Source organism: Scheffersomyces coipomensis (assembly GCF_036884675.1).
Source record: "Scheffersomyces coipomensis strain NRRL Y-17651 chromosome Unknown DFJ63scaffold_2, whole genome shotgun sequence".
NCBI classification, from domain to species: domain Eukaryota; kingdom Fungi; phylum Ascomycota; class Pichiomycetes; order Serinales; family Debaryomycetaceae; genus Scheffersomyces; species Scheffersomyces coipomensis.
The window spans coordinates 1727114-1743069 of record NW_027042893.1 but is presented as its reverse complement, the minus strand read 5'-3'; the positions used below and the strand labels follow the sequence as shown (position 1 = coordinate 1743069).

General features: G+C 30.8%; 6 protein-coding genes across 6 annotated transcripts; 3 read left to right on the top strand and 3 right to left on the bottom strand. All coding sequences in view use genetic code 12, as the record gives it.

The window, feature by feature from the left end:
* Nucleotides 1-647: 647 nt before the first annotated feature.
* On the top strand, nt 648-5304 carry SNQ2 (ATP-binding cassette transporter; the record flags this gene model as incomplete). Its single annotated transcript, XM_064907594.1, has 3 exons — nt 648-723; nt 757-4749; nt 4783-5304. 3 exons carry the CDS (start codon nt 648-650, stop codon nt 5073-5075), a joined length of 4362 nt encoding a protein of 1453 aa, XP_064763917.1. The 3' UTR covers nt 5076-5304.
* A 25-nt stretch (nt 5305-5329) lies between these two features.
* Nucleotides 5330-7216, bottom strand: SAL6 (Sal6p). Its single transcript, XM_064906875.1, has one exon. It carries the CDS (start codon nt 6954-6956, stop codon nt 5601-5603), a length of 1356 nt encoding a protein of 451 aa, XP_064763916.1. The 5' UTR covers nt 6957-7216; the 3' UTR covers nt 5330-5600.
* Nucleotides 7217-8839: 1623 nt separating this feature from the next.
* DFJ63DRAFT_334166 (uncharacterized protein) lies at nt 8840-9482 on the top strand (the record flags this gene model as incomplete). The annotated part of the gene is made up of 2 exons (XM_064907987.1): nt 8840-9436; nt 9471-9482. The coding sequence occupies 2 exons, from the start codon at nt 8840-8842 to the stop codon at nt 9480-9482; spliced, it is 609 nt and encodes a 202-aa protein (XP_064763915.1).
* Nucleotides 9483-9727: 245 nt separating this feature from the next.
* ALA1 (alanine--tRNA ligase) lies at nt 9728-12625 on the bottom strand (the record flags this gene model as incomplete). The annotated part of the gene is made up of 1 exon (XM_064904795.1): nt 9728-12625. One exon carries the CDS (start codon nt 12623-12625, stop codon nt 9728-9730), a length of 2898 nt encoding a protein of 965 aa, XP_064763914.1.
* A 217-nt stretch (nt 12626-12842) lies between these two features.
* RBF1 (Rbf1p) lies at nt 12843-14763 on the bottom strand. The gene has a single exon (XM_064909135.1). It carries the CDS (start codon nt 14397-14399, stop codon nt 13104-13106), a length of 1296 nt encoding a protein of 431 aa, XP_064763913.1. The 5' UTR covers nt 14400-14763; the 3' UTR covers nt 12843-13103.
* A 54-nt stretch (nt 14764-14817) lies between these two features.
* Nucleotides 14818-15936, top strand: RAV2 (Rav2p; the record flags this gene model as incomplete). Its single annotated transcript, XM_064905869.1, has 1 exon — nt 14818-15936. One exon carries the CDS (start codon nt 14818-14820, stop codon nt 15934-15936), a length of 1119 nt encoding a protein of 372 aa, XP_064763912.1.
* Between the last annotated feature and the right edge of the window lie 20 nt (nt 15937-15956).

Genomic DNA, 15956 nt, shown 5'->3' with positions numbered 1-15956 from the left:
GATATGAATGGAACGGAATGTGAAGTGGAAAGCTTAAAGTAGTGGTGGCTGATAGTATGCTTACTATTGATACCGGTATGGGTATGATACGGGTGAGTCAAATCCTAACTAACTTAATAACATGTTAGTAATAATAGTTAGTAAGTCTAGGCTTAGAATTGAGAGAGAGAGAGAGATGAGTGAAGGGCTATAGTCATTAACGTTAAAGTATTACAGTATAACAATATCGTACAATATCGTATGGAAATAACAAACGCAAATAACATACAAAAATAGTTATTACCACCGTTTTAATAAGCGATTATTAATTATGAGAAAGAAAGAAAAAATGTTGCAAATTACACAAAGACCAACGAAAAAAGAAATTACCAAAAAAAGAAAGAACAAAAAAAAAGGAACAAAATGGGCTGCCAAAATAAATAAAATTAACTATGAATACCATTACAGTACGATTGCTTTGTACAATATGAATTAAGAATATGATATAAGAAACTTATTAAATATAAATAGTAATTATCCTTCTTCGTTTTTTTTTTTTATATCCTTATTTTTTATATCTTTATTTTTTATTTATTTATTTACTTTAGCTCCACTTTTCATTCATTCATTCCTTTCTTCCATCCTTTAACTCATAAGTAACTATTCATATGTCTTCAAAGGATATGGAATTGGATACTGCTCATCCAAGTAGCGAAGAGGATAACTCTGTCAATGATTTCCAAGGTCAATATGAACCTAAACTCAATCCTCAACAAGATGACGAACAACGTTTACAATTGGTTAGATCAGTCACTAATAATAATGAAAATCATGTCTTGGATAGATTAGAATCATTATCAAGACAATTATCAAGACATACCACTAGAGATGGTGAATTACATATCAATCCTGAAGATTTTGATCTTTATAAAATCTTAAATACTTTTATAAATTTATCAAATAATCAAGGTATTAAAGCTCGTAAATCAGGAGTATCATTTCAAGATATATCAATGTATGGTATTGATCAATCATTTGATATTGCTCAAACTATTCCTGATTTATTCTTAGGTCCTTTCAAAGGTATCAAAAGTTTAATTTCGAATCGTAAAACTCCCACCAAAAAAATCATTCATAATATTAATGGTTTAGCTAAAAGTGGTGAAATGGTTTTAGTATTAGGTAGACCTGGTTCTGGTTGTTCAACTTTATTAAAATCTTTAAGTGGAACTGATTTCGATTTATATACTGGTTTCGAAGGTGATGTTCAATATGATGGAATTCCTCAACCTGAAATGTTAAAAAATTTCAAATCTGATATCATTTATAATCCAGAATTAGATGTTCATTTCCCTCATTTAACTGTTGAAGAAACTTTGAAATTTGCTATTGCTTGTAAAACTCCAAATTTAAGAATAAAAGATGTCACTAGAGATCAATATATTAATGCTTTAATGGAAATCCTTGGTACCGTGTTTGGTTTAAGACATACTTATAAAACTAAAGTTGGTAATGATTTCATTAGAGGTGTTTCTGGTGGGGAACGTAAAAGAGTTTCTATTGCTGAAGCTTTAGCTTGTAGAGGGTCTATCTATTGTTGGGATAATGCTACTAGAGGGTTAGATGCTTCAACTGCTTTAGAATATACTAGAGCTATTAGAACCTCCACTAATCTTTTAAAAACTACTGCTTTTGTTACAATTTATCAAGCTGGAGAAAATATTTATGAAACTTTTGATAAAGTTACTGTGTTATATAAAGGTCGTCAAATTTATTTTGGTCCTGTTTTAGAAGCTAAAGCTTATTTTGAAAATATGGGTTTTGAATGTCCTGCTCGTCAAAGTACAGCTGAATTCTTAACGGCTGTTACTGATCCAAATGGTAGATATCCTAGAAAAGGTTGGGAAAATAGAGTTCCAAAAACTCCAAAACAATTTGAAGAATATTGGTTAAACTCAAATGAATATAAAGCTTTAAGACAAGAAATTAATGATTATAATCAATGTATTGCTTCTGATAAAACTCATGAATTATATTATGAATCAATCAAACAAGAAAAAATGAAATATACTAGAATGGAATCAAAATATACCATTAATTATTATGAACAATTGAAATTATGTACCAGAAGAGGGTTCCAAAGACTTTGGAATGATAAACCTTATACTGCCACTTTAATCTTTGCTGGTGTTTCTCAAGGTTTGGTTTCAGGTTCTCTTTATTATGGAACTCCAAATACTGTAAGTGGAGCATTCTCAAGAGGAGGGTCTATTTTCTTTGGGGTATTATATGTGTCATTAATGTCATTGGCTGAAATCTCTGCTACTTTTGCTGCCAGACCAATCTTGATGAAACATAAGAATTATTCCTTATATCATCCTTCCGCTGAAGCTATTGGTAATTATGCCACTTCAATTCCAATCAATTTTCTCGTTGTTGTCTTTTTCTTAATTCCTTTATACTTTCTTTCCAATCTTAAAATGGAAGCTGGTGCCTTTTTCATTGCGTTGTTATTCATTTATTTATCATCATTAACTATGACAGCTTTATTCCAAGCCGTGGCTTCTTTAAATAAAACCGTATCTTCAGCCAATGCTTTTGCTGGTACGTTGATTTTAGCCGTCTTGATGTATTCATCATTCACTTTACAAAGACCTTCCATGCATGATTATTTCAAATGGATTTCATATATTAATCCAATTTTATATGCTTTCGAAGCTTTTATTTCATCTGAATTCCATGGTAGAAAAATGGAATGTGATGGTAGTTATTTGACTCCAGGTGGACCAGGATATGAGAATTTAGCCAACGGAACTCAAGTATGTGCCTTCAAAGGATCAGTTTTAGGTCAAACATGGGTTTCTGGTGATGAATATTTAAAGATTGCTTTTACTTATTCATTCTCTCATGTTTGGAGAAATCTTGGTATTGTGATTGGATTTTTAATCTTTTTCATTTTTATTAATGCTTTAGGAACAGAATATATTAGACCTATTAGTGGTGGAGGTGATAGATTATTATATCTTAGAGGTAAAGTACCTGAACAACAATTATTAGATTCCAATGATGATTTAGAAAATAATTTATCTGATGATACTAAAAATAATGAAAAATCAAATAATTTCGGTACTGATGAAGATTTGAAATCAAAGGATATCTTTGTTTGGAAGGATGTTACTTATGTCATTCCTTATGATGGTCAACAACGTACTTTATTAGATAATGTTTCCGGTTATACTGAAGCTGGTACTATCATTGCTCTTATGGGTGAATCTGGTGCCGGTAAAACTACCCTTTTAAATACTTTAGCTCAAAGAATTGATATGGGGGTTATTACTGGTGATATGTTGGTTAATGGTAAACCATTAGATACTTCTTTCAGTCGTCGTACCGGTTATGTTCAACAACAAGATATTCATGTTTCTCAAACTACTGTTCGTGAATCTTTACAATTTGCTGCCAGATTAAGAAGATCAAATGATGTAAGTGATGAAGAAAAATTAGCTTATGTTGAAAAAATCATTAAAGTGTTAGATATGGAAGAATATTCTAATGCTGTGGTAGGTGAAAGTGGTTCCGGTTTAAATGTTGAACAACGTAAAAAATTATCCATTGGGGTTGAATTAGTTGCTAAACCTTCATTATTATTATTCTTGGATGAACCCACTTCTGGTTTAGATTCTCAATCTGCTTGGGCCATTGTTCAATTATTAAGATCTATTGCTGATGCAGGTCAATCTATCGTTTGTACAATCCATCAACCTTCAGCTACTTTATTTGAACAATTTGATCGTTTATTATTATTAAGAAAGGGAGGTCAAACTGTTTATTTTGGTGATATTGGTAATCATTCAACAACAGTATTGGATTATTTTGAAAGAAATGGAGCTAGACATTGTGAAGATGGTGAAAATCCAGCCGAATATATCTTAGAAGCTATTGGAGCTGGTGCTACTGCTTCTACCAGTTATGACTGGTTTGATATTTGGACTAATTCTGAAGAAAAGAAAGTCACTGATAAAAGAAGAGACGAATTAATTATTGAATCGGCTGCCAATGCTAATAATGAACATTATTCAGCTCAAGAATTAAAATCAATGCACTCAAAATATGCTACTCCATTCTTTTATCAATTCTATTATGTCTTAAAGAGAACTCACATTATTTTCTGGAGAGATCCTGCTTATTTCGCAGCCAAATTAGCTTTAGTTACCATGTGTGGTTTATTTATTGGATTTTCATTCTTTGGACTTAAACATTCTTTAACTGGTGCTCAAAATGGTATGTTCGTTTCATTCTTAGCTGTGGTTGTTTCTGCTCCAATCATTAATCAAGTTCAAGATAAAGCCATTAAAGGTCGTGATTTATTCGAAGGTAGAGAAAAATTATCAAATACTTATACTTGGTCATTAATGATTATAACTCAAGTTATTTTAGAAATTCCTTATTTAATCTTTGGTGCTACCATTATGTTCGTAGCACTTTATTTCCCAACTCAAGCTGATACAAGTGGACCTCATGCTGGTATATTTTATTTATCTCAAGGTATTTTCTTACAAACTTTCATTGTTACATTCGCCTTATTAATTCTTTATGTTGCTCCTGATTTAGAAACTGCTGCTGTAATTGTTTCATTCTTATATACTTTTATCGTGGCATTTTCAGGGGTGGTTCAACCAGTAAGTCTTATGCCAGGATTTTGGACTTTTATGCATAAAGCAAGTCCATATACTTATTTCATTCAGAATTTAGTGAGTTCCATCTTACATGGTAGAAAAATTACCTGTTCCGATGTTGAATTAGCTTTTTTCAACCCTCCACCAAATCAAACTTGTGGTCAATATATGTCTGATTTCATAACTAATAGAGGAGGTTATTTAACTAATCCAAGTGCTACCAGTCAATGTGGATATTGTCAATTTGATAATGCTGATGATTACTTATGGGTTAATCTCGGTATTAAATACGCTTATAGATGGAGAAATGTGGGATTTTTCTGTGTTTACTTTATTTTCAATGTTTCCTTAGTTTTATTCTTATATTACTTTTTCAGATATAGAAAATTTTCTCTTACTGGTTTATTTAAGAGAAAGTGAATAGATGAATAAGTGAACAAACTCTTTATTTATGTTTGATTTCTTTTTATATCGTGAGAGATTCGTTTCTTTTAATTTAATATCTTAATATCTTGTACATATGGCTATTAAAGACCAATTCTTAATTTTAATAATATACAATATAATATTTAATAATCTACAAGTTGTAAGTCTTTTTCACAAAGCATAATATATGATTAGATATATTTAGAACTATAAATAAAGTAAAGTGAGCCACAAAAGTTGTAAAAAGATAAATGTAATCAGTAAAAGTTAAATGAATTACAAATATAATAAAAAGATTCTAGAAAGGTTAAAAAAAGATATAAAAGCAAAACCCAAAAACACACGTAAAAAGAGAAAAGGGGGGGAGTAGGGCATTCATCTCGTTAAACAAAGATAAAAATGACCGTATGCTATATCAAAACAAAAATAATAGGAATAAGTATAAAAAAAATAATAACAAAAGTTGTAATAATATAATATGACAGGATTAAAGCAACATTGATGACGAATGGGATTAGTTTAATTTGGTTTTAATAATTCAAAAGAACAGTATAAACTTTTATCAACCTTCATGATTGCTCCAAAATTGTTGAATTCACCACAATAGTTTGGAGCTGAAAAGATTGTAACCAATTTACGTTTATTGAAAAATTCATAACCATCTTCAACCACCATATGACCTCTTACAATCAAATCCATTTTAAAATTGGATAAAAAGTAATCGACATGTTTACGACCGAAACAATATGAGACACCTCTATCATTTTTAGGCCAGTTATTAGCGGAAAAATTCTTTATAGATGGATCAGGATCGGACCATAATAAATCCGCCAAAAGACCTTTATCAGGGATATCAGTTGGACGTTTAATTTGTTCAATTTGTTTCAAATCAGTTAAATCAGGAGATAAACCACCATGGATACAAAAGATTTTATCATTGATGGTAGCAGCAATAGGTAAAGTATTGAATACATCAATGAAATCTTTCCAAATTTTTGCACATGATAATCTTCTTTTACATTCATCATAAAATCCATAAATCTTAGTGATGTTCGCAGATTCATGATTACCTCTTAACATAAAGAAATTCTCAGGGTATTTGATTTTATAACATAAAAGTAATAAAATAGTTTCTAAGGATTTATACCCTCTATCGACATAATCACCTAAGAAAAGATAATTTGAATAAGGAGGGTATCCACAACTATTAAAGATACGAATCAAATCATAAAATTGACCATGAATATCACCGACAACTTTAACAGGTGGAGATAATCTTAATAATGAAGGTTGTTCCATAAAGATTGATCTTGCTTTGGTTAAAATATATTTAATTTCTTCATTAGAAACAGGTAATTTACTTTTAGATAAAGTTGATTTCTTTTTCATTCCAATCGCCACTAATTTATTAATGACATGATCGACATCAACTGGAGTTGATTTAGATGAATTGGATAATCCATAGATTGAATTTGGAGAACTTGATAATGAACTATTTGAAGAGTTTACTATTTTGATTGATTTATGATGATTAGAAGATCTTCTTGAAGATGATGAAGAAGATTTACTCTTTTCCTTTGATTTTGGTTCTGGAGTTGATTCCACTGATAATTCAGGAATACTATCTAATTCCTTTTCTTTAACACTCATATTATAAAGAGTTTTATGATTAGGAGGAGAGTTTGAAGATGGAGAGTTGGAACCTAAAGACAGAACCAGCAGACTTCCATCATCACCACCATCTTTAGAAGAATCCAAACCAGCGGTCGTGAAGATAGGTGAGACATTTGATGAAGTGACACTATCAAATGACGATCCATATTCAGTAGTTGAAACAGCGGTGGTGGCAGTTGAAGATTTTAATAATTTAGCCATAGAAACTCCAATTTCAAGATCCAAATTGAATTGTTCTTGTTGAATTTCATTAACTAATCTTCTAGCTGAACGTTTAGGAGATTCACTTTTAGATGATTCATCATATTTCTTAGTATTACTTTTGATAACGTCTTTATCGTTATTACTAATATTGTTATTATTATTATTATTATTGTTATTACTATTATTAAGTTTGATATTGATAGCAGCAGATCTTTTACTTTGTATTAAATCATTAGTATCGTTAATTTGAAGTTGAGATAGCGCAGAGCTAGACTCATCAGGATCCAAATCGCCAGTTAAAGACGTGGAAGTTGTGGTTGTTGAATGTTGAGTTGAGTTATTCGGCAGAGGATCATCATCTTTAGACGGGCTATTTCCCATTCTTTGTTAAACAAATATATGTATTCAAAGGATCTAACTATTCAGAAGGAGCGAGGGATTACTTTGTTAAAGTAAGTTATATTGACGTGGTTGGTAACAATATATTCTTGTGATCGTTTACCAGAGAAAAAATGAAACTTAGGGGATGATTGATTATATATATGAAAACTAAGGGCAAAGAAAAAAAGTTTTAATGAGTAGCGTATTTTTGAGTATGATTGATGGATGGGAAACGACTTTTTTTTTATTTTTCAAGTTTTGTCTGTCTGTTTTTTTAACTCTTGTGACTTTTTTTCCTCTTTAGTTCAGACAATCGCACGTTTATCTCTATTACGTAAGGCCTGATTAAGCAGGCTTTTATAGTTAATTAGTTACTGCTCTCGTATAAATTTGTACCTTCTTTGATCAACTCAATTATTTCAAAGATAACAGAATACTATCTCTATCTTACTTGATTTATTTATTTAGTTATCAAGTTGTTACCTATCCCCTAAATGACATCCTGTACTTTATCAAACTAAAATACCGCAAAATGATGTGCACGATTAACCAAAAAGGTTAAGAAAATTTTTAATCCATAGCAATCTACATTAACTTAGAGCTAAGTAAAATTTATTTTCTCTTCTCTTACAATCCGATATTTTCCCGTAATCGGTTTATACATATTCTATAGTGTAAGAAAAACTGGGGGTGTTAATAAAAATTTCTCGTTTTTCTTGTGGTTTACTGTGGTGGCTATGACCGAATCTAGCCATTCTTTTTTCTTGCTCGATTCTGAGCTTTTTTTGTGGTTTGTAGAAGTTTTGGGATATTTTGCGTTTTTGATTTATAGTTTTATACATAAACTCATGTTGGACGGGTACGCAGACCCATCCTTCAAAGATAAGATAACACTAAGATACAATTGAATCTAGTCTGTATCTAATTATATTAAATTGAATCTGTAAATAGAGTGTTGGTATTTACATGTGAAAATGGTAGCGCGGAACTTAAATTTCTAAGTAAAGTAAGTCCTACCCTCAGGTAAAGGCATAGAATGATAAACTGATCACTTATATTAACAGTTATGATACTTTCTAATGGTTAAAACTTTGTAAACTTGACGGTTTGAGTACAATTGAAGTTTTAACCTTTAACAATTTTTGTTGCTAATTTAGTTGAAAATATATATCTAAAGTCAAAACTCACAGTCTAATTTTCTCTTTTATATCAATTAGCAGTCCCATCTCATTCAATAATCAGTCTTTGACTACATCAAATCATTGGAATCATTTAGACTAATCAAATCACCAATTAAATCATCAAAGATGCATAAATATCTAAATTTATTTTGACATCAAAACATCCTTACCGCAATAACAACGTCACTATCAATAAAATCTCCACAAAAACTATTCAAAACTAAGTCAACTGACGATACTCAAAACCTGATTGATATATTCCATATATCTTTAATGCTAACAAGAATATTCAGAAGGTCAATTAGTAGATATCCTATAATGTCTAACACTCCATTGATAAATTCACTTCCACTGATCAATTCTGCCGGATGTTTGATTATTGGTGATGAAGTTCTTAATGGTAAAATATTAGATACAAATTCATTTCAATTTGCTAAATTTTGTTTTCATAATTTATCTATACCATTAAAGAGAACGATTGTTTGTGGGGATGAAAAACAAGATATTTTCAAATCGTTAAAGTTTTTACTTGAAAATGATGAAGTTGATTTTATAGTTTCAAGTGGTGGATTAGGTTCAACTCATGATGATATTACTTATCAAGTCTTGAGTGAATATTTCAATTTGGATTATGAACTTGATGATGAAGTAGTTAAACGAATGAATAATATTAGAGGTGAATATCTCAAAACATTGTCTAAAGATCAATTGCATGCATTCTATAAAATGGCAACTTTACCAAAATCTTCCAATAATATCAATGTTGAGAAAATCTTCATTGATGATTCTTTATGGTTTCCTATTGTCGTTATTGATTATAAATTATATGTCTTACCAGGTATTCCTCAACTTTTTGAACGCTTAATAAGTTCATTAGAACCAATCATCAAATCAAGAATCTTGAATCCTATATCTGTATCAAGATATTTCATTAAAACTAAAACTTCAGAAAGTCAATTAGCTCCTTATTTAACTAAACTACAATTAACTTTAGATACTAAATATGGCCAAGGAACTATAAAATTAGGTTCATATCCTCATATGGCATGGAAAATAAATACAATAAGTATAATTACAAATAATCTAGCATTAGAACAGGATGAATTAAATACAGAAATTCTAAATGATATAATTAACAATATAGGAGGTGATGCAACTTTAATCAATCAACAAGAAGAAGATAAATTAACTAATGAAAGTCCTCCTCTATAATTTAGATGAAAATAATTCAGTTAATTTATGAACAGCATCTTCAATACCTTCAGGTTTATCACCCATACCTTGAATAGTATTACCTTTACCACCAGATTTACCTCCAATAGCTCCTGAAACAATATTACCCAATTCAGTAACATTGATACCTTTAGCAAGAGCTTCATCAGAAATATAACATCCATGGGCAACTTTTTCCTTCAATCCAGTAATTAAATAAATTGATTTTTCTTTATATTGTTTTTTAATTAAATTAATGGCATCAGCAATAGCCTTTGCATTGGCATTGATTGGAATATGACCAATAAAATATTCTCCAGCTGGAGTTTCTTTATTGTCTAACCATCCATTAACCACATCTAATGTCTTTTTAGATTCTTCCTTTTGTATAGCTTTTAATTCATCTTTAATAGATTTATCTAATTTTTCAAATTGTTTGTTTAATCTTAATTTATCTAAGACGGAAATTGATAATTTCTTTAATGAAACACCTAATTCTTTAGCTTTGGTTTCCTTTATTGATCCAAATGGTAAATTTTCAGTATGAGTTAATTCTTGTTCAAATTCTTTAGCAAGCTTTTGAACAGCATGAGCGTCATGACCAGTAACAGCAACAATTCTTCTAATACCCTTAGCAATACCAGATTCTTCAACAATGACTAAATCTTTAATATCACCAGTTTTAGCAACATGAGTACCACCACAAAATTCAATGGAAAGTTTATGCCAATCAGCCTTTTTAGGATCAGCAAGTAAATCTTCAACTGGAACACCAATGGAAACAACTCTAACTGGATCTGGATAAGTTTCACCGAAAACAGCTCTAACACCAGTGATTTCTTTAGCAAGACTAAGTTCAACATCCTTAGCATAAACAACTTTATTAGATTTAATATATTCATTAGAAATAACTTCAACTTTTTCTAATTCAGTTGGATTTAAACCTTGTTTATGACTGAAATCAAATCTTAATTTTTCTGGAGCAACTAAAGAACCCTTTTGATCAATAGAATCACCTAAAACTTCTCTTAAAGCACAATTCAAAACATGAGTACCAGTGTGATTGTTTCTAATTGGCCATCTTCTTAATTCTTCATAAGAAGCAATAACTTCATCTTTAACCGATAAACTACCTTCAACAATTATACCAGTATGGAAAACAAATCCAGCATATGATTGAACATTAGTAACATTAAATTCGGATTTACCATCAATGATTAATTTACCAGTATCATATTCTTGACCCCCTTGTTCGGCGTAGAATGGGGATTTGTCTAGTATTATACCACATTCTTCACCTTCATTAATGGTATCAACGAATTCTTTACCATTATAAATAGCTAAGATATTAGCTTTAATATCTTCTAAACCATATTTATAAGAATCATTAGTTTTTGGAATTGATTCTAATTCAGAAAGAGCATGAACATCTAATTTAATTAAGTTGGCATTATTTTTACCACCATGGGATTTGGAAGCTTCTCTTGATTCTTCTTTAGCTTTTTCAAATCCAACCTCATCAATCTTTAAACCAGCTTCTTCAGCCATTAATCTAGTTAAATCAACTGGGAAACCATAAGTATCATATAATCTCCAAACATCTTTACCTGATAAAGTTTGTTCAGGAGTCTTTGAAGCGATAATAGCATTCTTTTCGAATAATTTTTCACCTCTATCTAAAGTCTTTGCAAATGAAAGCTCTTCTTCATTTAAGATTTCTTTTAAATCTTGAGCACCATCAACAATTTCAGGGAAGATTTCTTTGTTTTGTTCAATGACAACATCAACTAATTGTTGGAAGAAAGATCCAATTGGATAATTCATATATTTACGAACATAACGAGCTCCTCTTCTTAAAATTCTTCTTAAAACGTAACCTCTACCTTCATTGTTTGGAACACCACCATCACAAATAGCAAAAGTTAAAGTTCTAACATGATCGGCAATGACTCTATAAGCGGTATCAATACCATCTTTATCTTCATCGCCGAATCTACCAGCATAAGGTCTAACACCAGTGATTTCACTGATTTTTTCAAAAATTGGAGTAAAGACATCAGTATCATAATTTGAAGATTTATCTTGTAAGATAGAAACCAATCTTTCAAACCCCATACCAGTATCGATATGTTTACTTGGTAAAGATCTTAAACTCGAATCAGGTTCTCTATTGAATTGCATAAAGACATTATTCCAAATTTCTAACACATTTGGATCATCCATATTAACTAAATGAGAAGCATTTCTACCACCAATTCTATCATAATGAATTTCAGAACATGGACCACATGGACCTTGATCACCCATTTCCCAGAAATTATCATGAACATCACCAGGTAAAATATGATCTTCATCAACTCCAACATCTAACCAAAATTGTTTGGCTTCAAGATCGGCTGCTAAACCTTGCTTTTCATCACCACCAAAATAAGTGACATATAATCTATCTTTATTTAAGCCATAAACTTTGGTTAATAATTCCCAAGACCATTCAATAGCTTCCTTTTTGAAATAATCTCCAAATGACCAATTACCTAACATTTCAAAGAAAGTATGATGATAAGAATCTCTACCAACATCTTCTAAATCATTATGTTTACCACCAGCTCTAATACATTTTTGAGAATTGACAGCTCTTTTCATAGTGGCGATATCAGAAGCTGGATCAACAGTACCCAAGAAGATTGGTTTATATTGATTCATACCAGCATTGGCGAACAATAAAGTTGGATCATTATGAGGGATAACGGATGATGATGGAACAAAGGTATGATTCTTTTGTTTAATGAAGTAATCCAAGAAAGTGGTTCTGACTTTGGAAGCAGTCCATTCAGTGGCAGGCGATGAAGTACTAGTAGACATGATTCTTCTGTGAATTAATGTCTTTAACATACAATAATCGAATTGACTGACGTTTTAATAAAGGGACGATATGGTTCTATTTGAGGTTGAAGATGTTCATCAATTTTTTTTCTTCCTGTTGGATAACCCGTCGCATTTTTTTGGTAAACACTAAAACAAAAAAAATGAGTCGTGTGGGTTTTTAAATAAATGGTTTGAGTCATAAGGGTGAAGAGATAGACTTACAACTATAGTAGTTAAATAGTCAAGTTAATATATAATAATAATAATAATATATAAATATAATAATGATAACAATAATATCCTATAAAAAGTTAAACAAAAGAAAATAATAGGAAAACAAACAGACAAACAAAACAAAAAATAATAAAACTAAATATCAAATAACAAGATAAGACAAACAATACATAATAATCAAACAGTGATAACTAAATATACAATTGAAGGATAGAGGGTTAATCAAAAACCTCATCTTCTTTTTTTTTTTTCAATTCCCAGTTTTTGAGATTCATCTTCTAAGATTTTGTAAAGGAGCAGAACCTCTAATACCATGAGCATGATCATGAGCTTGAACACTTGGATCCACATTTGGATCTATATTTGGATCGACATTTGGATTTTGAGAATGTAAAGCAGCAGCAGCAGCCACGGCAGCAGCATTAGAAGGAGTTGCTTCAATGGCAGCTATAACAGCTGGATCTTGGACTGAAGGAGTATGATGATCATGTAAATGACCTTGTAAATGAGCCGAATGATGACCTAAACCATTATGAGGATGTAAATGAGTAAGAACATCATTTGATACATAAGGATTACCACCTTTATTAAGAGGTTTTTCCACTAAAGTTCTAGCATTTTTATTATCTTTCTTTTTACTTCCAGTTGGAGGATCTGGAGCATGATTATGAGCAGGATTAATCATTCTTAAAATCCACATTTCATCTTGATTAGTTGAAGAATAATCATTTAATTTATCATCTAAATTATTATCCTTTTTAACTTTCTTCTTATCTTTTTCAGGAGGATATAAATTAGCAACTAATCTATAACCACATTTATTTCTTTTAGTATAAGCAATTCTTTGTCTTTTGGTTGAATCTTTAACGGTAGTTCTAAATGAACCTGATCTTTCACATTGGAAATAAACTGCTTTTGGTTTAGAAGAATTAATAACAATTTTACAACGTTCTTCATCACTTAAAGTATATTTAACAAATTTGACAAGATCTTGTTTACTGGAAAAAGTTTTAATGATTTCATTTTCAATATATCTTGATTGAAGAATAGCACCTTCATATTCTTCATTAAGTTGAGTATCATGAAGATGAAGTTGTTGTTGTTGCTGTTGTTGTTGTAAATGTTGCTGTTGCAATTGCTGTTGCTGTTGTTGTTGTTGTTGCAATTGTTGTTGATGTTGTTGTTGCTGTTGTTGTTGCTGTTGATATTGTTGTATCTGTTGTTGTTGTAATTCTTGCTGTTGTATTTGTTGTTGTCTTCTTTGAAGTTCTTGACGATGTTGAATTTCAGCAGCTGCTGCAGCAGCAGAAGCAGTATGATATTGATGAGAAGCATGGAATTGATTAGCTTCATCAGCAGTAAGACCCGTAGCATAACCAGCAGAAGCAGACACAGCAGCAGCAGCAGTAGCTGTAGCAGTCTCATAATCGTGTCTACCACCAGCTCCAGGAGCACCACCATCTGAATGATGTAATTGTTGTTGTTGTTGTTGTTGTTGCTGTTGATCATTCAAATGACCATTGACATTCATAGTCGATCTTTCACTTGAAGTAGAGGGACCCAGCATCGTTGTTGTATCTGATAGTTGATAGCTAGTTGTTGTTATAAGATCTATGACTATAGGTATAAACAACAATCCTGCACACTTCAAAAAAGGTGTTATATGCCTTTCCAAAAAATTTGTTTTGATTTTTCTTTTGACTGACTGACAGTGAAGGGAGGAGGAGGAAGGAGGGAAGGGAGGAGGGGAGTAGTGTAATTTGGTTAAAAACTTTTCTTCTTCTGCTTAATTTGGAGATTTTGTCAAAAGTACACGTCATTTACATGTTAGGACGATTGACTTACAGGTTAGATATATTTACAGGTTATTTTTTATTTTACAGGTTAATCAGGGGCTAATTTGAATTTGAATCATTTAATTCTCTTTATATATCAATCAGTATAGTAGTATACCCTTTGATATCAACGATTAACTACCATCATCAATGCTTAAAACTCAACAGTTCAAAGATCTCGTGGATAATGTTCAAAACACTAAAACAGATAAAGAACTCCATTGGTTATCCACTTCAATTATAACTCCTGAATTTCCTCAAATCATTGAAGCTTTACATATATGTTCTAATTTATTACTCTATAATTCACCTCAACATCCCGATGCTAAGAATAGAATTGAAAGAGGTCCCACTATTAAATTACCCGTTTCTTCTAATAAACTGGAAGTATTAAAAGGAATTGTGGTTAGAGATGGAGCTTATTTAACTCATCTAACGGTCACTTTAAAAGAACCTCATTTTAATAAAGTAATTAATCGATTAAATTTAAAGAAACCAATGCTATTACCTCAAATTATAACATCTAAGAAATGTATAGATCAAGCCATTGCCACCATTGAAGAATTATCTTCCATTGCTGATGATTGTTCTATAATAAATCATGACAAATTAATTAAATCATTTAAATTATTATTAAATTATATTCAAACCGCAAAGAATTCCTTACAATTACCCACTGATCCTAATTTAGTATTTCCGGTTAATATCACTCCTATAAATTCATTTGAACCAGAATTAATTCCTACCATTACAGTAGATGCTTATATAAGTCAAGCTGAAATTTGTCTTGATTTAAAATCTCTTCATAAAGTTACTGAAAAACCATGGGGTGAAATAGAATCATCAACAGGGAAATCATATATTGATAAAATCAGAGATGAAATGAAATTACCTGGTAAAAATTCATCAAGTTCATCTTCACCATTAAGTGTACAAGATATAGAGAAACGATTGAATGAAATGACAGGTTCAGATCAACTACAACATACACAAGAACAACAAATTGGTTCATCACAAGCACAAGTACAACCTCAAGCAACCTTATTTAGTAGTGTCATGAGTCATTTACTGTTACGTCCAAGACATGATCCTTTGGATTATATCACTAAATGTATCACATACAACAATATGGTTGTGATGGTGAATAAAAAAATAGAAGTATCATCACCTGATCCAGTATTAGTCAGTGCATTCACTAAACTAGATAGTATAGAATACTTAATCAGTAGTTTCCTTAACAATCTTGATTGTCTTCTTGATTCTATATAAGTCATCATCACCACCTCTTC